This window comes from Callospermophilus lateralis, chromosome 1, assembly GCF_048772815.1.
Source record: "Callospermophilus lateralis isolate mCalLat2 chromosome 1, mCalLat2.hap1, whole genome shotgun sequence".
In the NCBI taxonomy this organism is placed as follows: domain Eukaryota; kingdom Metazoa; phylum Chordata; class Mammalia; order Rodentia; family Sciuridae; genus Callospermophilus; species Callospermophilus lateralis.
The window spans coordinates 207,716,474-207,739,830 of NC_135305.1; the positions used below are offsets into that span (position 1 = coordinate 207,716,474).

The following is a 23,357-nucleotide window of genomic DNA, read 5'->3' on the forward strand; positions in this document are numbered from 1 at the left end:
ACAATTTTACATCTGTAAAAAATATATTTTTTTATTTCCTTCTTGCTTTGTATGTACTTCCTTCCTTTTCTTTCTTTCTTTTTTTTTTTTCTTTTTTGTTTTTAAACAGTACCAAAGGGGCTGGCGATGTGGCTCAAGCGGTAGTGCGCTCGCCTGGCATGCGTGCGGCCCGGTTTCGATCCTCAGCACCACATACAAACAAAGATGTTGTATCCACCGAGAACTAAAAAAAATAAATGAATATTAAAAATTTAAAAAAAATAAAATAAAATAAACAGTACCAAAGGTGAATCCAGGGCCTTTCACATGCTAGGCAAGCACTCTACCACCAAGCTATATTCCCAACCCTTTTTATTTTGATACAGGGTCTTTTCAAGTTGCCCAAGCTAGCCTCAAACTTGCAATTCTCCTGCCTCAGCCTCCCAAGTAGGTAGGATTATAGGCATGCAGCCAAAAAGCCCAACTTGTCCCCCTAACCCCTACTTAATGACCATTTTGAGTTAATTGTAGAGTCACATGCAGTGGTAAGGCATAATACAAGGAAGTGACATGCACCTTTTACCCATTTTTCTCCCAGTGGTGTATCTTGCGAAACTCTTGGTCAGAGGAACTGAAAGTATAATATCATCACTGAGATATTGATACTGATGAAATCTACCGATTTATTCAGATTTCCTTAGTTTTAATCATTTATGTATATGTATGTGTTTAATTCTATACAGTTTAATCATATATGTAGGTATTTTATTCTTTTTTTAATATTTTTATTTTTTTTATTTGTAGTTGGACACAATACCTTTATTTTATTTATTTATTTTTATGTGCTGCTGAGGATCAAACCCAGGGTCTTGTACGTGCTAGACGAGCACTCTACTGCTGAGCCACAACCCCAGCCCTAGGTATTTTGTTCTTATTTTAAAGTTTTATTGTTTCTGTTTTTGTTTTTTGCTGTGTACCGTAGTGGTGCATACCTTTAATCTCAGCAACTTGGGAAACTGAGGCAGGAGAATAACAAGTTCAAGGCCAGCCTGGGCAACATAACAAGACTCTGTCTAAAAATAAAAAGGGTTAAAAATTAAAAAAAAAATAAAATAAAAAGGGTTGGAATTTAGCTCTGTGGTAGAGAACTTCTGCATTCAGAAAAATAAAAATAAAAAATAAAATTTTAAATATTTTAATTGCCTGAGAACTGAAGCTGTGAGAAAAGATGTTTGCTACTAGATCATTCTCGAACTCTCAAACGTAATTTCTTCTCCTTCACATAATACTACTTGACTTTGGGCAAGCTATTTTACTTCCAAATCTTAGTTTCCTCTTCTATAAAATATGACTCACAGTAGCTACCTACTCTAGAGGGTTGCTATGAAGACTAAAATGATAAAATGTGCACAAGAGGTACTTGGCATAGTCTATGGCATATAAAAAAGATCACAATAAATGGTTATCTCATTATTTTAAGTAACATTTTTTTAACTAAGATTACAGGTGAGAGTATTTGGATTTTTTAAAGCTTTTCACAAAAGTGTAGTCACAGGATAGTAGAATTGGAAGATCCTTTGACTGGTTACATAGTTTTAGAACCAGTCCAGGAACACCCTAATCATTCTTAGGTGGTAGGTTCTTACTCTTTATGATAAACTAAAATCTGTCTCCTTTTAACTTCTAGATTTGCCCCATCCATTTGCCCCCATCCTTCTAGGATTTGAGACAACCATCATGTCCCCTTCAGCCATTCCTTATAAGATAGGCTTCCAGACCCTTTTGTAGCTTGGTCTAACTAAGAAGAAAGAGGATTTTGTATTTCAAATACAAATTTGTATTTGTATTTCCTAGAGTACCTCCAGATTAGGAAACACCAGATACTGAAAACAGGAACAGAAGTTGAACATCTATGTGAAAAGCAGTTAGAGGCCGCTAGCCCTCTCAGGAGGCAGGAGTTTTAGTCTTAGACATTGAACCTGAGGCTCTGAATGTAGGCTACCACACAGGAGGTTGAAAGGGGAAGCAAAACTGAAAGCAGGACTTTAAGATAAAGTTCTAAATAGTGAATGGTAGCACCATCCCCTTTGTCACCCAGTTTCTAGAATATCTGCTGCAGATATTCTCATACAAGAGATTGGAAAAGATACTAGTATTTCCAGGGGTCTCCAACAGAAGGTCAGACCTTGTCTGATCATCCTAATGTGAAGCCCACAAATTGACAAGTGTATCCAAAGGATATAAAGGATAGTTCAAAACAGATGGACAAGAAAATAATTCAAAGGAAACAGTAAAAGCAGGATGGAAAAGAAGGGAAAACATTTACTATATAATATACCAACAGAAAATCTCACATTGACAGACAAACAAGATTCTTAAAAAAAAAAAAAATGGAACATTACGAAAATAAGAAAGACTTCTTGAAAGTTAAAAATATATATGAGAAAAACTACAACCCAGAATGACTGCAAGATAAAGAAGTTCCTAAATAATAGAGTAAAGGAAAGAGATGGAAAATAGGCAAGAACAGATCAGAAAACAATAGGATTATTCCAAGAGATCCAACCCTTGGCTAATAGAAGTTTAGGACAAGAAAATAAAGACAATAGAGGAGAGTAAATTATCAAAGAAGCTGTATGAAAATATTTTCCCAGAACTGAAATAATATCTCTAGATTAATAGAGCACAATATATGGGGGGGGGGGGGCCAGCAAGGTACAATACTTGTGAAATTTCAGAACTCCAAGAATAGAAAGTTCTAAAAGCTTCTAGAGAGAATACTCAGGGTTAGTATTCAGAACAGTATTAGATATCACAAAAGCAATAAATTTAAAAGTCACCTTCAAAATTCTTACAGAAAACTGGGCATGGTGGCTCACGTCTGTAATCCCAGTGGTTCAGGTGGCTGAAACAGGAGGATTACAAGTTCAAAGCCAGCCTCAGCAACAGTGAGGTGCTAAACAACTCAGTGAAACCTCTCTAAATACAATACAATACAAAATAGGGCTGGGGATGTGGCTCAGTGGTTGAGTGCCCCTGAGTTCAATCTCTGGTACCAAAAAAAAAAAAAAAAAAAAATCTTACAGAAAAAAATTCCTAGTTCAAATTTTTTTTGACCAATAGACTGTCACCCAAGATGAAGGATAGCAAAGACATTCTCAGACAAACTGTGCATATAACCCCTACAAGAAGACCCTGACCTCCAGAATAGGTAAATAAATAAGGAAGGGAAGTGAAGAGGATCCAGGAAACTGGGGTTCCATTACAGGTTAGGAAAAGAAAACCCCCAGGAGGAGGAAGTTCTAGCAGAGAAGTCTCTAGAAATAGACAACTAACTGATAGAGTACCCAGTTGAACAAATAAAGAGGAGCTCACTAAGAGGGAAAATCACATCATACAGAAAAAGAAATGTAGTCATGGTTCACAACTTGGCTTGATGAAAAATAATATTCAGACCTAATCACATCGTAATTTAATCAAAGTTTGACCTAATTATAATTGGAAAGATAGAGTTTGTTGGATACTATATAAAGAGGATGTCAGAACAGACTCTTAATATTCTATAACAGCAATTAAACTAGCAATGTAATTTTGCTGCATAACAATTACCAAAACTTAGTGACATAAAACAACAGGTATTGATTACCTCAAAGTTTCCCTAAAGAATACAGAAACTGAGGCTGGGATTCTGGCTCAGTGGCAGAGCACTTACCTGCACATATGGAGGCACTGGGTTCGATCCTCAGCACCACATAAAAATAAATAAAATAAAGGTATCATGTCCATCTACAACTAAAAAGTTATTTTAAAAAATACAGAAACCATTTAGAGGTCTCTCATGAGGTTATAGTCCAGACATCAGTCACAGCTGAAGTCATCTGAGGTTTGACTGGCTAGAGGCTCTATTTCCAAGCTCAGATAGGTGGCTGGAGGAGGAGGCTTTAGTTCCTCTTCATGGGGTCCTCCGCTTAGACTGTGTAGTCCAGCTTCCTTTGGAGTAAGTGACCCAGGAGAGACATTAAAAGGAATTTCAGTTTCCTTTTTCAACTCACTCTTTTTTTTTTTTTATTTGTCATTGGACCTTTATTTACTTATATGTGGTGCTAAGAATCAAACCCAGTGCTTTACACATTCTAGGCAAGCGCTCTACCATTGTGCTACAACCCCAGCCCACTCAACCTACTCTTGAAGATCACTTCTGCTGTATTCTATTAGTTACATACACTAACCATGATGCATTGTGGGAGAGAACTGCATAAGGACATGAATACCTGGAGTCAGTGTCATTGGAGGCTATTTGGAGCTGGCTGCCACAGGAGATATCTTTAAGTGAAAATTCAAGAAGTAACATTTTAGCATATTATTTAGAAAGGTGAAACTAAATCCCAGAAGAAGGAAGTTCCTGGGAGCAGGATTCAGGAGTGGACTCAGACTGCTGTTTTTCATTGTGTATCTCCTAGAGCAACTTTGAGAAATGTATTATTGTATTATTGTGATTTTTTAAAAAATTACAATAGAATCCTAAGCATGTATCCCCAGCAAGGTAGTAAGATTAGTACCTGAAGAACTAATAGAATTTGAATCTGATAAGAATCCTTTGGCATTTGCAAGATTGTGTTTATGATCTTGAAGGGCTGTTTACAGATAATAAGATAATAATTAAGTCAAAGAAGACATAGTGATGGCCAGGCATGGTGTCTCATGCCTGTTATCCCAACAGCTTGGGAGACTGAGGGAGGAGAATCACAAGTTCAGAGCCAGCCTCAGAAACTTAGGGAAGCCCTAAGCAACTTAGTGAGATCCTGTCTCAAAATTAAAAATCAAGAAAAAGGGCTAGGGGGGCTGGGATTGGGGCTCAGCAGTAGAGCGCCCGCCTAGCACAGGCGGGACCCGGGTTCGATCCTCAGCACAACATAAAAATAAAGGCATTGTGTTGTGTCCATATACATCTAAAAATAAATATTTTTTTTAAAAAAAGAAAAAGGGCTGGTGATGTGACTCAGTAGTTAAGCACTTCTGGATTCAATCCCTGGTACCAAAAAAATAAAAAATAAAAACAAGAAAAGGAAGAGAAAGATGATAACATAATGATGGAACTTGAACTGAAATTCTTGAGTAAATGTGACAGAGATTAGCATCAAGTAGTGAGATGCCCTGGCATTTCTGTAACATGGAACCTGAGAAAAGTGGGATGGAAATGCTGTTTTGCTGTTTCTAGAGAACAGAAAGTTCTTAAGTGGAAATGTTTATATAGCTTGGAGCTATAAATGGTAAAGCTTATTGAAGGGAATAACCTTTTGGCAGATAGTTGTGAAACACTTTATAGAATTCTTCAGGCATGTGTCTGTTAGTGTCTGATACAAATTGGGAGAGAGAGTTGGCTTCTGTCCCTTTGGGCTATACAGATCACTGACCTGTCTGCAACACAGTTCATTCCTGCTGGCTGCTATCAGAGTTATTTTTTGCAGAGGTGCTGTGGACTGTTCCTTGTCTACCACAGCCTTCTTGGTGCCCCAGCACCCCCTACCCACCCACCACCTCCAACTTCTGAGCCCATGGTGCATCATCTATGTCATTGGTCTTCACAAACAGCCCCTATTCAAGTCTGGTCTCATTTCTCCTCATCTCTACTTTCACTATATATTTACTTTTATTGAAGAACATACTGTTAGGAGCTCCAGTGTTCTTGGACAGTTTGTGTATTCTCTCTGTCACCTCCTTCTGCCTCCTCCTCTTTCATCTTCCCCTCCTCCTCTTCCTCCTCCTCCTTCTTCTTCTATTTTTGGTACTAGGGGAACTGAACCATTGAGCCATATCCCCAGTCCATTTTTTTTCATTTGTTGAGGCAGGGTCTTGCTAAGTTGCTTAGGGCCTTACTAATTGCTGAGACTGGCTTTGAACTTGTGATCCTCCTGCTTCAGCCTCCCAGGTCACTGGGGTTACAGGTGTGTGCCACCATACTTAGCATCCATCTTCCTTCCAATAAAACTGAGGTTGTGATTAACATTGAAGGAGTCAGGTATTTGAGTTTGTTGAGGAGTTGAGAGGGGTACACTGGAGAATGCCATTAAAGTAAAAACTTATCACTAGAAGCATTCAGGCTTACAGTTTTAATCATTTAACACCTCATTAAAATGCATTGTTGGTTTGGGGTTGTGGCTCAGAGGTCGAGCGCTTGCCTACCATGCATGAGGCACTGGGTTTGATCCTCAGCGCCACATAAAAATAAAATAAAGTTACTGTGTCCATCTATAACTAAAAAAATAAGTATTTTTTAAATGAATTGTTTACATTCTTCTACTATAACATTCTTCTACTGTATGTTGAATTTAAAATATTTCCAGATCTTCATCATAAACCTTGATTGTGATGCAATGGGCAAAGGGGTAAGCTGTGGGAATGCCAAATTGGGATTTTATGTTTGCATTCCTCAATATGTCTTTGTATTTTACTTTGCCCACAGATCGGGGACCACAAATTCAGTGCTCACCGGATCGTCTTAGCAGCCTCAATCCCGTACTTCCATGCTATGTTTACAAATGATATGATGGAGTGCAAGCAGGATGAGATTGTAATGCAAGGAATGGATCCAAGGTACTAAATCCTGCTATTAGGATTTTTTTTTTTTCCTCATATATTTCAACCAGATATTTCATTGATCTGGTTCATCATTAGGATTTACCAGCTGCTTTCCAGGCACAATTTTACCCTATACTTGGGACCATTTGAGGACCTGTATCATATAACAGGATATGGTATCTAAGAACGTATCTTCATACAGATAATAGATGATTAGTAAACACATTAGAATCTCAGCCAGTGACTTGAGACAGAGTTCAAATGAAGGGAGTTTTAAGGAAATACTTTTTCCCCCCCTCCTTTATTGCCTTTAATGTGTTGCTGAGTCCACCCCATGGGCAGATTTTTTTTTTTTTTTAATGTGGTACTGAGGATTAGAACCCAGGGCCTTGTGCATGCAAGACATGCACTCTGCCAACTGAGCTATATCCCCAGTCCCCATGAAGGGAGTTTTGATGTTGTTTTTACTCTACTATTAAAGTCCAAGATATTTTTATAAGTTGGGGCTGGATATCAGTTTGATAGTGTATTACTCTCTGTACTTTTTTGAACTAACTATTTATTAGCTGGCAAAATAATTCTTCCAATAAATATCTTCATTTACTTTCCTTCTCAGTATTCTAGAAAAGTATTCATTAAAACTTTCTACAATGAAAAAAAAAAAAAACTTTCTACAGTGGTGGAAATGGTCTTTTTGTGCTGTCCAAAATGGTAGCCACTGGCCACAGATGGCTGTTGAACTCTTGAAATGTGACTAGTAAGACAGAGGAACTGAATTTTAAATTTGATTTTAATTAAGTAGTCATATGTAATGACTATTGTATTGGTCAATAGGTCTAGAATATGGCAGAATTTTATGGTTATTTGATGGATCAAAAAATTAAAGCCCCAGCCCAAGGTTATCCTATTATTAATAACATATGATTATATGTTACCTCATCTCTTAATCTCATGGTGGTAAGACCTAGGGAAAGGGGATCTAGGAGAAAGTGTGTCACCTCTGGATGATTGGGGATTATCTGTACCTACTGCAAGACAGGAATCTCAGGCCAGCTACTAATAAGGAAAGACAGCAGTGGGTCTCCAGGCAGTTGTGCACTCTTCTCTGAGTTCTGTGTCTGAACAAGCCATGCTGAGTTCTATGAACATCCAAGTGCTTCATCAACAGAAACTGACTGAGCATCTATGGTATGCACAATTTGAGGCAAGTACATAAATGGTATGGCTGGGAGTGAACGTGGTATAAGAAAAGTAAAGCAGAGTACAGGTTAATGAATGATGGGTGGGGTCATTTCAGAGCGACCAAGTGGTAGGGTGATATTTGATCCAAGACCTTAACTGAGGTGAGAAAATGAGCCAAATGGGAGAACAGCCTTCCAAACAAAAGGAGCAGCCAGTGCAAAAGATCTGAGGTGAGAGTGTGTACAGGTTGTTGGAACAGAGCACAAAAGGAAAAGAGTAGGGGCTGAGGAAGTGGCTCAAGCAATAGTGCGCTCGTCTGGCGTGCGCAGGGTGCTGGGTTCGATCCTCAGCACCACATAAAAATAAAATAAAGATGCTGTATCCGCCAAAAACTGAAAAATAAATATTAAAAAAAAAAAAAAAAAAAAGAGTAGAAGGTAATGAGGTCAGAGAGATAGAGGGGGTCAGAACTCATCCAGCCCCATGGCTGAATTTAACTTTGATTCTCAGTGTGAATTGGAGGCAAATAAATAAATAAATACATTGAAGTCTCTTTCTAGAAATTTACCTCCAAACAATAATAATAATCTGAAACATAATGGCAATGAGACAGTAACCACTATGATGCCTACCAGTAACGGCAATTAATTGTAGCACATTTCCAATGTTGAAATATCATATAGCAGCTACCAAAAATAATAAATATGAAGCCAGCATAGCAATATAAGAAAGGGTTTGATAAGTATTTTATGATTATAGCCATATAATTTTTGCATATAGGTAAACAAAGACTGAAAACAAACTTTGAAACGGTCACCATTGACATTTTCAATAAGGAGTTTGTGAATAATTTTCTTTTTTTTTAATTTTAGTTTTAATTTATTTATTTTTAATTGTAGATGGACACAATATTTTTTATTCATTTATTTTTCTGTGGTGCTTAGCATCGATCCCAGTGCCTCACACTTGCAAGGCAAGTGCTCTACCACCGAGCTACAACCCTAACCTAGATAATTTTTCTGCAGTAAAATTATTTGAACAATGAAGACAGCTAAGTAAAGTGAGTCTTTGGCTATGTTGAAGTAGTTATTTCACTTAGAGTCTCAAAGGACGTGGGTAAATGGATTTTTACACAGGGCACATCTGTTGTCCAGGTAGTCAGGTCAGTTCATTAGGCTGGAGTCATCTGTGGGACAATACTCCTCTCTGAAGAACTTCTCATGGCTTTCCTTCTTTCCTTTAGTGCCCTGGAGGCTCTGATCAACTTTGCTTATAACGGCAACCTTGCCATTGACCAGCAAAATGTCCAGTCATTGCTCATGGGGGCGAGTTTCCTGCAGCTGCAAAGCATCAAAGACGCCTGCTGCACATTCCTCAGAGAACGGTGAGGTGGTGTAGTGGGGAGCATGGTCATCCCCTTTCTAAAATCCCTGCCAGGTTGCTGTCCTTGTGCATATAGCATTTATGAAGTGGGTGAAGTGAGAAGGTTACTCTGCAGAGACGACAGTTCTTGAAATCACTACCAAACAGTGCCCACCTCTTTGAGATCAGCCTTTGCAGAACACAGTTTGCCATGTCTGCCCTCTCCCTTGTTGTGAAATGTTCCTCTTTTCATCTTCCCTCTCCAGTATGATCAACATGGAAATTAGCTAATTTAGCTAATTTTCTCACTAAACTAATTCATTCATTATTATTCCATAACCATCTCCATCTTTGTTTGGCTACTTCCTCCTCCTTAAATTTCTTAAACTTCCTGACTTCCCTTTTAGGACTTAACTCTTTAGAGCCCACCCACATTTCACCTCCTATAATTCTCTGTCTCCCTTCATCTACTGGGAGCAATCATTATAATTTTTTTTAGGATAAAGACCATGGATCATTTCCCTGCTCATTTCTGGTGCTTGGCAATGGGCTTCATGGTTCTCCCTTGACCTTGTAACATAACAAATAAGAAGGCTTTTTCTCTCCCCTCTCAGGAGGCTGAGTAGCCTAGTCATAAGGTAAAGGTCTTTTAACCACCAGAGGTTTGAGGGTGAGGGTTAGTTCTAGGCCACATACACCCAGGGTGGAACTGAAAGAGCATCTCTCTGCATGTTGCTCTCCTAGGCCAGCCTTCACCTGAGCCTCCTCTGATCACCGGGTCACTTGCCTTAAGACCAGTATTCCTTCTGCCTCAGCTCTGCCATTTTGAACCTCATCACCTGTTAGAGCTGACCCCCCCCTTCCCTATTCCCACTCTACCAACTCAAGTGGCTGCTATGTGGACCCAACCTGCTGTCCTCATTTTGTCTGTGTGGTACTCACAAACGTGTGCTTTTAGTCATGATAACTGGTAGTGATGCCTCACATATAGGGGCATTCATCTGCTAGGTGAAAGGTGAATATTTTCAATGGTACCATATCTGGTTTTGTAGATGGAGACTTAATAGTGACAGTGTAGCTCCAGAGCCAGGCTTGTGCCTGCCTTGGGATGACTTCTGGGTCAGGCTGGAGGGGTGCATGGGGATATGTAGGGTACAACTATCTTTCCTATTCATTTCTTTCTTTTTTTATATATATATTTTTTTAGTTGTAGGTGGATACAATACCTTTATTTTATTTTTATGTGGTGCTGAGGATTGAACCCAGTGCCTTCCACATACATGTGAGGCTAGCACTCTACCACTGAGCTACAGCCCCAGCCCTTTCCTATTCATTTCTATGTTTAAGGACACAGACCAGTTTTAGTTCATTTCTTTGTTCCCATAAAATTTGAAGAACAGTTTGTTCTTGAAGGATTAAGTTGGCCGTTCTCACAGCTTTGCCAAGGGACAACAGCACCACCTAGGGGCTTTTCAGGTCTTCACTTTCAACAGTGAATTCAGACACTAGTAGACACTAAAAGATGCTGAACAGTGATTATAGGCGAGTACAGGCCTGGTGATCTGTGTCCAGGTGGATTGGGCCCTCGAGAAGTCTTGTGAAGTAACTGTCAGAGAAGCGGGCAGGAGAGCCACATGCTGGGAAACCCATCTGCCACATACAGCTGCTGCTGTTCCTGGTTGACGGTCTAGAGCATTACCCTACCTCTGGTCACCAAGAAAAGGCCCTGAAGTTGTAGAATGAGTTTAAACCATGGGGATAGATGATGCTTCTAACATTGGGATTCTTTTTTAGACAGACAAAGGCTCTGTGGACCTAACTCTTCAGAGTTGAAGAGTTAGGTCCACAGAGCCTTTGTCCACAGAACTTCAGGGCCTTCTCTGATAGTTACTTCACAAGACTTCCCAAGAGCCCATTCCACCTTGACACAGATCACCAGGTCCAAGAAGCAAAGGCCTTTGAGGATAATCCATCTTTATTTTATACTTTTGATGTTGAGTACCAGAGAGGTGCACCTGGTGTCACAAGGGGTTTCCAACAAAATTGAGGCCAAAATTTGTTTTTATTCTGTACCTCTACCCAGAACCACCCTTAGAATAATCAAACATTCTTCTTGCCTCTGGTTTTTTTCTTTTCATCTTTTCTTATGCCAAAAGACTTCACCCAAAAAATTGCCTGGGTGTGCGCCAGTTTGCAGAGACAATGATGTGTGCCGTGCTGTACGACGCAGCCAACAGCTTCATCCACCAGCACTTTGTGGAGGTGTCCATGTCAGAAGAGTTCCTAGCCCTGCCCTTGGAGGATGTGCTCGAGCTCCTGTCCCGGGATGAGCTGAATGTAAAGTCAGAGGAACAGGTCGGTGACACAGTGGCAGTTTGCACACGTGACACAGTGTATGCTCTTCTTTCCATCAGTGTTTTCTGTTATTTTCTTTCTCACAAAATTAAGATCATGACATATAGACAGATGGTTTTATTATAAGTAATTTTCATGAAAATTTTTCATATATTTTAGTGTCTAAATAATATTCTGTTTATTTTATCAACCCCACTTTCTTCCCTTATTCTTGGGTATTTGGGCTATTTTCAGTATTTACTATCAGAAATGATATTGCCGTGAACTGGATATAATAAGCTTAGATAATTTTGTGAAAGAGTATTATTCTGAGGAAGAGGATAACATTGTGGCAGTCAGGAGAGGTTTGTTTTTCTTAAGGTGGAAGAAATTACTACATACTTGACTCTGATGGGACTTTTCCAGAAGAGACAAAAACAGGTAGAGAAATGGAAGAATAGTTACTGGGTGATATTTTAGAGTGAAAAGAGACAGAGTTTAGGGCAGGGAATGTGTATTTGATAGGAGCACTGCCATCCACACCCAGATGCAGGGAGGAGAGGTTGGGGTGCGCACACACACAGGTACAACAGAGGGAAATGCTTTTTTTTTTTTGAGATGCTGCTTCTTATTGGCATTCTCTTCTGAGTAAGGTGAGGAGAGATGAAAGGATATGAAGCAGTCTTCTATGGGAGAGTAAATGGACACTGCCAGGCAGATGAAGAGGGCTTGATTGGAAGCATTTTTTTATTTTATTATTATTTTGGGGAGTACTGAGGATTGAACCCAGAGATGCTTTACCACTGAGCCACATCTCCAGCCTTTTTCTTATTTTAAGATGCGGTCTCACTAAGTTGCTAAGGCTGGCCTTGAACTTGCAATCCTCCTGCTTCAGTCTCCCATGCCACTGGAATTAAAGGTGTGCACCACTACACCTGGTGATAGGAAGCAGTTTTGTGGGGTTGGGGATATAGCTCAGTTGGTAGAGTGCTTGCAAAAGGCCCTGGGTTCAATCCCCAGCATCACCAAAAAAAAAAAAAAAAAAAAGAACAAGAAGAAGCAGCAGCAGCAGCAGATTTGGGGGTATGGCTGTAGCCCAGTGGCAAAGCACTTGCCTACCATGCACAAGGCACTGGATTTGATTCTCAGCACCACATAAAAATTAACAAAGAAAATAAAGGCATTTTGTTTATCTACAAATACCAAAAAAAATTAATTAAAAAAAGAAAAAGAAGCAAATTTATAGTAAAATTTTTAAAATAAACTGGTCAGCTCCATTGTGTGGTCAGCCACATGTACTGATGTCGGTACAGAATAGGGTTGAATCGAACTTGAAGAACTAGATCTTACTGGGTTAGAGATCTTTTTTTCCAGATGAGTGTGACTGAGAGAGGAATGTGGCATGAGAATTGGGGGCACCTACATAATAACCCATGTAGCCCATGCTGGTGGAGAGGCAAGGAAATAGGCTAGATATGGGGAGCTGAAAAGGAGGTGGGGAACAGTGTCAAAGACTGATGGGAGTCAATTCCTGAACTGAAGGGTTGAGGTGGTGATTAGTGGTCATTTACTTGAAACTGTGGAAGATGGGAATCTCTTGATAAAACCAGTTATAGTCCTCAGGGAGGGTGAGGCTATTGGCAGAGAGAGGTTTAGGCAACCACAGGGTCCTCCAAGGACAAAGTAGACAGATCTTTTTGGAATGGTTCAGGAAAACTAAAATGAGAACATAGGGTGTTGGTAGCCAGAGAGGAACAAAAGACAATGCTTTCTGTTCCTGAGGCATTGTGCAAGTTGCCTTAAGAGAATGATGAGTAGCTGTCATATCTGGGTACAGGGTGGGGAGGGCTGGCAGTGAAGGGCATTGAGTGTGAGAATAAGGAGTTTGGACCTGGCCCTGCAGGCACCAAGATCTTCACTGCCGAAAGGCCTGGTCAATAGAGAAGTCTAACCAAAGGCCAAGCCCCTTGGGATATTTGATTGAATATCAAATATTGACGTGGCCTTGACGTGGCCTGCCATGGAGCTGGGCTTCATCAGGAGCCCCGGGTCTGGGAGGAAAACTGTTGCATATTAGGCACAACTTATCTAATTTCCTGAATGTCTAAGAGTCCTTGACTCCTGAATATTAATTAGTGATCGGAAATGACCCCTGGGTTTGGCAGTATGGGCACCATCATTTAGAAGGGAAGAGTGGAGCCTTATTCCAAGAATAGGATATTCTCTCCCTAGCTCTTCTGCTAATTAGTATGACTGAGGCAGCTCACATTTATTTGAGTGATGCATTGTAAGGGCTCTAAGTTTTTTTTTTTTTAATACCTTTATTTTATTTATTTATTTTTATGTGGTGCTGAGGATCGAACCCAAGGTCTTGCTTTACCTCTGAGCCACAACCCAGCCCAGTTTTTAAAGGGAGATAATTTTGTGGCTGGGGCCATTAAGGAAGGACCCTTGGAGAACATGGATCTCAAGCTAGGCCTTAGAGAAAGGAGAAAAACATTTAGACAAAAAGGAGGAGAGGAGAGGACATTCTAAGAGATGTTCACAGAACAGGGGAATCAAGGCCCAGCTTAGCTAGAGTAGAGGGAGGTGTAGAGGGAGTTTAGAGGGGGTAGGGTACAGGAGCAGCAGGAAAGGAGAGAAACAGGCATTTTGTTGTGATGCAGGAATGAAAATTGTATCATTGACAGTTTGTCATTAGGAAATCATAATGAAAGCTAGGAAGCTGTTAGAATAACAGTTTGCATTACAAAAGACTGGGCCAAGGGCTGGGGATGTGGCTCAAGCGGTAGCACGCTCGCCTGGCATGCGTGTGGCCCGGGTTCGATCCTCAGCACCACATACAAACAAAGATGTTGTGTCCGCCAAAAATTAAAAAATAAATATTAAAATTCTCTCTCTTTCTCCCTCTCTCTTTAAAAAAAAAAAAGACTGGGCCAAATAGAGTAGCTGGGAGTTGGAGAGAGAGCAGTAGATTCAGGAGACAATTAGGAGGAAACGTTGATGGGTTTCAGTATAGGAAGTGGAGGGCTTGAGATTGGGGGTAGGGGTGTATCCTCTGAGTTGCTGCTACAACACCCATTCTTTAGGTCTTTGAAGCTGCATTGGCCTGGGTCAGATATGACCGGGAACAGAGGGGGCCCTGCCTGCCAGAGCTGCTGTCCAATATTCGCCTGCCTCTCTGCCGGCCCCAGTTCCTGTCAGATCGAGTGCAGCAAGATGACCTGGTGCGTTGCTGCCACAAATGCAGGTGAGCAAGGGCAGACTTGCACAGGACAATGCTGAGGGTCTATGCAGAGAAGAGGATTTGGCCACCTAGTCCAGCTCAGGGGAGGAAGGATTTGGAGTGTTCTAATTCATGGCACACAGATTGATCTGTCCTCTGTCTAGAATGGAAGAGGAAGTGGAAGGAGCCTGAGTCTTACACTGGGCAGAAAAATGTACATGTGAGAGCATCAAGGCAGAAGGGCTTTTCTCCCCTAAATTATCTGAGTATACTCCAGCGTCTTCATCCACTGAGCTCTTGTGAGTGTACAAGCAATCTATATTTCCTGCCCTGGCCCTGCCCGTACTGGTGGTACAAATGGGACTTCCTGCGGCTCTTAACCCCTTCAGTAAATACGGGTCAGTGCACTGTCCTGCTGTGGGTGTAGGCTTTGCATCTAAGTGATGGGTGAGGGGAGGACAAATTACTGGCATGGGAAACTTCTGTCCAGAGAAAAGCACTGATGACATGACGTAGTGTATAAAATTAGAGCAGCAGAGAAAAATGTCCATCCTCCAAATTGCTTGTCATACCCACAGCAGTGAATTTTTTCCCTCCTTTGCTGACAAGATTTTTGCACATATGTAACTCTCCTTCATTTTCTCACACCTAGTTGAGATCAACTGGTTCAGGAGAAAGTCAATGGCTTGGTGCAGGTAGTGTGAAGATGTAAAGTAGCTGGCACCCTGTGACCAGCAGTCCCAAGAGTGCTCTTGAGGAGTGTGAACAATGCTGTTGGCAATGCATAGCTATCAAAGTTCTTAGAAGAACAGCATAGACTATAGTGTGGAGGGGGTGCTGCAGAAGCAGATTGGAGGCAGGGAAATCCATCCAGAACAGTTGGTGGCTGCAGTCACAGTGCAGGTGAGAGATAATTGATTACAAGGTATGTGCTGTGGTTCAGTCATGGGGTGGAAAGAAAGAGGTAGATCTAGCCAGCATTAGGATGCAGACTGCTTGCTGAGCCTCCCCTAGCCCAGCTGTTTTAGCCAACACCCTGTTTTTCTCACTCCTCAGTCTGTGTTTATTAGAAGACAATTGTTCTGGTTACGCTAGCTGAGATGAGTTTTATTTGTCTTGCTCCTTCAATTTGAGCATGTCTCAACAGCTGTACATGGCTTCCTGAGATCTCACTTGGATTCTTTGAGACCAAACTTTCCAGAAAACTTTTCTCAGGTTTTCTTGCAGTTGAGGGTAGAGAAGCCAGGCTCAGAAGTGCATCTGTGGACTAAGGGCTGAGGATACCTCCTGTCCTAGCACCTTGCATGTTATTCCAGGGACCTTGTAGATGAAGCGAAGGACTATCACCTCATGCCAGAGCGCCGGCCACACCTACCCGCTTTCAGAACTCGGCCTCGCTGCTGCACATCCATCGCTGGGCTTATCTACGCTGTAGGAGGCCTCAACTCAGCAGGTATCTTGCAACTCCCTTTTGCAGAGCTCTACCTGGGGCTCCATGAAAAAAGAAGTACAGTCAACCTACCTGGCCATTGTGCTTTCTCTCCTTTGTGCTGTCACCTCCCCTCCCCTGACTGATGTAATGGCTCTGTGGTTAGCACTTGTCCTGTATTCATACTATTGAATCCTAATGTCAGTGCTAAGGAGCCTTAAGCTATCCTTGAGGCCCAGCCTCTTCACATTACAGATGAGGAAATTGAGGCCCAGATAACTTTCACTATGTTCACACAAGTTGCTTTGGGCAGAGAAAAGACTAGAAATCAAATGTCCTATTTCCGAAGCATCATGCTTCACTAATACCACATTAACTATAGCATTTACTCAGCCCTAGCCAGGATACAGAGACCCAGTTTTATAATCAGACTATTCACATTGAATCAATGGATCTCTGAAGTTAGACTTTGAGAATGTTACCAAGAGAAAGAAGATTATCCAAATATGCTACTCTGCCACTATCAGTAATCCTTCTTACTTTCACCCCTATATATCACCTCCTGTGAAAAACTCACAAGTCTTGTGTTAGTGGCAGCTCTTGTATCATACAGTCAGGTTTTCAGAAATGCCCCATGGGCCCTGTCCTCTTCAGTAAGAGTTGGTGGGCAGTCCTGAGCCATTCTGGTTTTAATTGAAACTTAAAGATGGCTGGGGTTGTGGCTCAGTGGTAGAGCACTTGCCTAGTACATGTGAGGCACTAGACTGGATCCTCAGCACCACATATAAAATAAATATATAAATAAAGATATTGTATTTATCTACAACTAAAAAAATTAAAATAAAAAAAAAAGAAAGCTAAGGAGAGGTGGGTACTAGTCTTCTGCTTGTTAACCATATGATCAAAAGAAGTAAGTTGTTAACTCAGTGAATACTGGAGTGTAGCAAGTATTAAGTGTCCCAAAGCAGCATATACCAAGGAAGGAATTATTTTAATTGATTGTCATAAAAACCTGATCAAAAAGGGTAGAGTTGGAATTATCATTTCTTACTGCTGTGAATATTATTTATTGAGCACTAAGTATATTCTAGAGCCATGTACTGTATCTATTCTGTCATGTAGTCTCATGGCAGCTGTGCCAAAAATTTCATGTAGGAAACAGAATGGGGACACAAAACAACTTGCCTAGGTTTACTCATCAAGAAGTGAAAGTTGGCATTGGGATCCAAATGCCAACTTCCCTCTGATCATGCCTCCTGAGTTAGAGAAACTGTATCCAATTGCTTTATCCTTGACTTTAGGCAGGTGATGGTAACCGAAAAGTACTATCTCAATAAAGTAAATGCTTCCTATGTGATTCTGATTTTCCTTAAAGAAAATCAGAGTTTACCATGGCTAAAATTTCTGCATGGAGCACTTGGGCCCTGAGTAATTCTATGGGAAGAGAGCTAATAGAATCAAGTCAAATGTTCCATATAATCAATGCCCAATAGCTATGATCTAAACAAGTGGTCTCATTTGTTTTAATTTGAGTAGCAAATTTTTATGCAGGTGATTCCCTGAATGTGGTGGAAGTATTCGATCCCGTCGCCAATCGCTGGGAGAAGTGCCATCCCATGACAACAGCCCGCAGCCGGGTGGGTGTGGCTGTGGTGAACGGGCTTCTCTATGCCATCGGGGGATATGACGGCCAGCTACGGCTGAGCACTGTGGAGGCCTACAACCCAGAGACGGACACATGGACGAGAGTGGGGAGCATGAATAGCAAGAGAAGGTATTCTGGAAGCCATGTGCAGGCCGAGCACACACACTGAGCATCTGGGGAGCGCCATGCTAGACGAACAGGGGCACGTAATAAAGTAAAATACAAGCTTTGGCCTGGGAAGGTCTTGCAGCCAGGCCAGTCTCTGCCAGCACCTCCTGGGAGTGAGCCCCCATCTGCTTAAACATAAAATACCTGCCTTGTCCTTTGAGGAACCTGGGGAAACAAGACATGGACATGTGGAAGTTGTATTGTTATTTAAGTGCCAGATAAGGACTGAAAATATGTTTTGTGGAAGATTCAAGGAGGGAGAGAAACTGGACTGGAACATCTGGAAGATTTCAGGGAAGAGGTGGGATTAAAGTTGAAACCTGAAGAATAAGGAGGATTTAACTTTCTTTTTTTTTACTATTTTTAATTTTTTTTTTATAGAGAGAGTTCTTTTAAATATTTATTTTTTGATTAGACACAATACCTTTATTTTGTTTATTTATTTATTTTTATGTGGTGTTGAGGATTGAACCCAGGGCCTCACGCACGCTAGGGGAGTGCTCCACCGCTGAGCCACAACCCCAGCCTGGATTTAACTTTCTTAGTGATAAAAGGAAATCCAAAGTGTTTTTCTTTATACTTTCTTTCTCCAAGGACTCTTGCTTCATGTGTGTTCCCGCTGCCCAGGGAATATATGAAACAAAGTAGTGTTTTTTACTTCAGGGTCACATAGGTATTGTGGCAAGATGGACCACGTTTTTACGTCACTGAACACATTCTAGCTACTTGTTGCCTGCTCACATTTCCTGAATAACAAGTGGGATTAGAGGATATCCCAGTAGTTCCTGCATTGAGCTTTCTCAATGCAGAACTGGTAGGCAGCATTTTTCCTTATGTCAGACATGTGCTCGGGCAGTGAGAAGGCCCATACTGCCCAAGGGATGTCACTGGACAAGTTCTTTTGCTCTTCTGTCCCTGTGAGGTCACTAAAATAAATGAGTGGGTTCACATGGTGCTCTGATGTCTTTCCTCAGAAGACTGACAGGAGAAAGGAAAGCAGTCCTAGTCTCTACCCACTTAACCAGAACAGCTGTGTATTTTTCCCTTTTGCATTTTAAGCTTCCTTGACATAGACCCCGTTTTAAGGGGGGAAGCTACATGAATTTCTTTTAAAGGGACATTTGAAAACCAGTGGGACCATTTGCTCTTTATTGGTCTTTCTGCTTTGTAATTCTGTGATCTAAGTATTTGCCTCAAAGACCCCTTCACCTTTCCATGCCTCAGGGTGTCCACTTGTAAGAGCATGTGACTGGAAAGGAAAAAAGAGAGAAATCAAATGACAGTATGTGTGATAAGGAAGAAGAGTTAACAAGAAAGTCCTTTGCCACATAAAAGTTAATGGCCATGATACACATGTTCCACATTCAGTAGTATTAGCATGTGACCACAAGCCAGGAGGAATCTTTGTAGCAATTAAAGACCAGATTCACAAAGGGATCAAGTAGGTTCATTTTGGAAGAAAAAAATATGTACATAAGGTCTGCACTTCCCAAGAATGCTTTCACAGTTCCTTTATTCGCACCACCTACCCCCACCTTGATGTTTCTCCCTCTGCCCCTTGGACACTTTGCAACTTTCTGTGATTGAAGGATGCAGTGCCCCACATCCCCAACCTTAAGTGGCTTTTTTGCTGTCTCAGTAGTCACTTGGCATTCCTTGTGTGTCTGTTCTGGGCCACTTCCTTGTTTCAATGTTGGTGAATTTGAAGTGTTGTCTGGGAAGAAAGTCCTCTGGGTATTTCTCTCCTTCACTATGGTTAATGCCCTGGTATTAGGTTGCAGGGCCCCGTTCCACTTCATCCCTTTGAAATTATAGGTTACCTAAAATGTTTCTTGGTCGTTTCTCTCCTAACCTCCCACACAGCTCTCCATCCTGCCAGTTAGCGCAGCCTCCTTTCTGCTCATTTTCCATGCCATCTCTCCGCAGTCTCGGAGCTTTCCTGCAGTAGACTATGCCAGTCCACACAAATCAGCACTTTCTCTTATCTCCTTACACTTGTCTTTACCACTTATTTTGTAGTTGATCTCATATATTCATTCTCATATCACTGTTGAACTCTTGAATTATTACTTAATTTTTATGTCAGATTCATGTCCATATCTAGAAGGAATTTGTCATCTTCCTGTAGTCCTTGTCTAAGATAAGTCCCTTTTCTCCTTCAGGCTGGTTTAAAGCATCTGATACTGTGTCCTTCAAAGGGTCTGATACTGTGTCCCTCAAAGGGACATTATGTGGATCAAATTAATTTGCTGTGTATACTTGAAAGGTATCAGTAACCCTGGTGTATTTTATTTTCCTATTTGTTAGACATCCAGATTCATTTTTAGTCATCATGTTTAAAAACAGTGAATCCGGCAGCTTGGTATTTCTCATAAGGCTTGTATAGAGTGGAAAATTATGATTGCACCAGACCACCACCCACCCCGTCTTTAGTGCTAAGAGAGCCTATCAGGTGAGGAGCAGGGAGTTGGGCTTGTGTCATTTAAATCCAAGGCACACCTCTTCCAAGGCAGCCTTGAGAAAAAAAAGCCCTATTCCCCAAGCTAGCAGCTCACTTAATCTGCAATTTGTGATCCTTGCTTCCTTGCAGGGTGTGGTGAGGATTGGAAATAGCAAGCATGGAGTACCTGACACATATAATAAATGTACAACAAGCAGAAGCTGAAGCATCAACCCACAGAGACAGATTAGGGTCATGCGTGTAAAGAAACACATTTATAGTGAATTGAATGTGAAAAGACAGAGGTAAAGTGAAAGCCAGTTATGCACAAAACACACAACAAAAATACTGTTGAGGGCACACAGATGAATTTGAGGTCTTCCAGAAGGTCCCCACTTGGTGAGAGATGGCAAATAGATTCCTGGCACCCCATCATGCCAGAACATAAAACCCTTGAGGGTGGGAGCTTCTAAAGCTGGCACCTAAGATGGCATGCCTTGAGAGTAGCTGCTGATGAGTGAATGAATGATTGTGACAAGTGCTGTGATAAAGAAGCCACTCTGGGGGCATGGGGCTGAGGGAGAGTGATTCTGGCTGAGGGATCCAGGACAGCTTTGGAGGAGGAGGAGAGAGGAATTTGACCTGGGCCTCACCTCAGAATGATGAGCATTTCAGGCAGATTGAGAACTGAAACCAGCTGGAAGGGGAGCTAGCCCAGGGCTGCAGGGCATAAGAGGAACTATGGAGCAGCCTCAGTGGCTTCAATTTTACACCTTTACTTAAGCATGTACCTGAGATTTAGGTCTAGAAAGAGTGATAGTTTAATTTCTCAGTGGGCATGAAAGGCTGCTCTAGGAAGTCTAAGGCTCATCTTGGATGACAGCTCTATCTGTTTCAGTGCCATGGGGACAGTTGTGCTGGACGGGCAGATCTACGTCTGTGGAGGCTACGATGGCAACTCTTCCCTCAACTCTGTGGAGACCTACTCACCTGAGACAGACAAGTAAGGATCCCCAACTCCCTGGGGCAACTTGAGCTTACTACACCATTTAAAAATTAGAGCTGCAGTTTTTTATTTAAGCCTTTTGAAGGTAGAAAATGTGGTACTATTTTGTCCCTTTTAGTAATTTAGTTATTTATTAACCCTTGATTAAATTAATGAATGGTTAGATACATTTTTTTTAAAGAGAGAGAGAATTTTTTAATATTTATTTCTTAGTTTTCGGCAGACACAACATTTTTATTTGTATGTGGTGCTGAGGATTGAACCTAGCACCGCGTACATGCCAGGCGAGCAGGCTACCGCTTGAGCCACATCCCCAGCCCAAGATAGATACATTTTTAAAACAATGGTTTTCCTAGAAATTGGAAACATTTATTTAATGGTCTGTACCTCTTAGCTAAATCAGCCCATTTTAATGGAAAGGTAGGCAAAAGAGGATAAGAATAGATGAACAGTATAGTATGTTCCAAAGCCAGTAGGGTATGATTTGGAAAAAGAAGAAAAAAGTTACATAGTTAAATAAACTTGGGAGATGTGGATGTCTTCTATCCCACCAGAATCCTTATCTTTCCATAATCACATTAGCATTGCAAAGGCTCTGGAAAATTCTGTGGTAGAGAACTCTGTTTAATAGGTGTTGTGTAAAACCTGTCGCCATCTTGTGGCATAATTTTGCACAACAGTCTTTGGAAAACACTGACAGGGTTAGCCAGAATTTTTTTATTTCAACATTTGAATCTTCTCATGTAGCAAAACCTAAGCAAATGAGTTGGATAGACCAATCAGAATGCTTTTAAGCTAATATTCTGTCTCTTAACCAACTTACTAGCTTTGGGCAGCAAGTTTTATGTTCAAGACCCTGTAAGTACTAGAGAAATGAAAAGTTGTACTCTGTTTGTGTACAAGGGTTGAAATGCATTCTGCTGTCATGTATAACTAATTGGAACCCCCTCCAAGGAAAAAAAAACACACTTCCTGGTACTCCAAAAAAAAAAAAAAAAGACTCTATAAGTAATACCCAGTGTGGTGGGCTGTGGATGCATTGTGATCATCCTATGTGGAGCCCTGAGTTTGGAGCCCTTGGCCCTCTTCTTCCCTGGCTTTGAGGGAAAGACAAGGTGATAGGAATGTCTTCTAACATGAGATCTATTATGGATAGACAGTAGGAGGTGCTCATGATGAGCATAGATAGCCAGGGAGACAACAAGAAGAGAGGCTCAGATACGAATGTGCCCGCTATAAGCTGGGTACAGCAGCATATAAGTGTAATCCTAGCAACTCAGGAGACTGAGGCAGGAGAATCACAGGTTCAAGGCCAGCCTCAGGAATTTAGCGAGACCCTGAGCAACTTAGACCCTGTCTCAAAATTAAAAAAAAAAAAAACAGATCAGAATGTGGTAAAGTGCTCAATGGTAAAGTACTCCTGAGTTCAATCCCCAGTACAGGGGAAAAAAGAATGTGTTCACTGTAATCAAGAACAGCAGCAGTTAGGATCTAGGAGTAGGGGTGTGGAGTGTGGAAGAAAGATAGCAGATATGGGTGGTATGTTGTAAGGGTAAAGGGAAGATAGGTGAAGACTATCTGGTAAATAAACACACTAAGAAACTTAGATTATGCCTGAAAGGAGACAATGAGGAGCCACTGGAGGTACAATTCCCCTGGCTATATGAGCTTTGAGTGGGAAAGGTCAGAAAGCCAATCCATCTAAGAGATTTTTTTTTAGTCCAGATTTTTTTGGTCCAAGTAAGGACCAAAAGTAGACAGTGACAGTGGGAATGGGGACAACTAATGACCAAGAGACAGACCAGCCAGGACTTAGGGACCACAAGAATGTTGAGGGTGAGGGAGAAAAAGCCAAATAAATGCTGGGGTTTTATAAATAAAGAAATTAGGTAGCTGAAGCTTCCACTAACAGGACCAGTGAGTTCGTCAGAGGAGCATCTGTATAGGAAAAACGGTTTGAGATATGCTGATTTTGAGTGTTCATGGTGATGAACAGAGAACTTGGGC

General features: G+C 41.2%; 1 protein-coding gene across 3 annotated transcripts in view; it reads left to right on the forward strand.

The window, feature by feature from the left end:
* The window catches only part of Klhl18 (kelch like family member 18), a 52,959-nt gene that overhangs the window by 24,893 nt on the left and 4,709 nt on the right, over nucleotides 1-23,357 (forward strand). For 2 of the 3 annotated variants that reach the window (XM_076844803.2, XM_076844820.2), the window contains 7 exons: nucleotides 6,443-6,573; nucleotides 8,984-9,124; nucleotides 11,259-11,457; nucleotides 14,526-14,686; nucleotides 15,979-16,115; nucleotides 17,628-17,865; nucleotides 21,243-21,347. In XM_076844803.2, the coding sequence (XP_076700918.1) occupies nucleotides 6,443-6,573; nucleotides 8,984-9,124; nucleotides 11,259-11,457; nucleotides 14,526-14,686; nucleotides 15,979-16,115; nucleotides 17,628-17,865; nucleotides 21,243-21,347 (1,112 nt within the window). The remainder of the gene's footprint in view (nucleotides 1-6,442; nucleotides 6,574-8,983; nucleotides 9,125-11,258; nucleotides 11,458-14,525; nucleotides 14,687-15,978; nucleotides 16,116-17,627; nucleotides 17,866-21,242; nucleotides 21,348-23,357) is intronic. The other variant, XM_076844812.2, reaches the window with a different exon arrangement.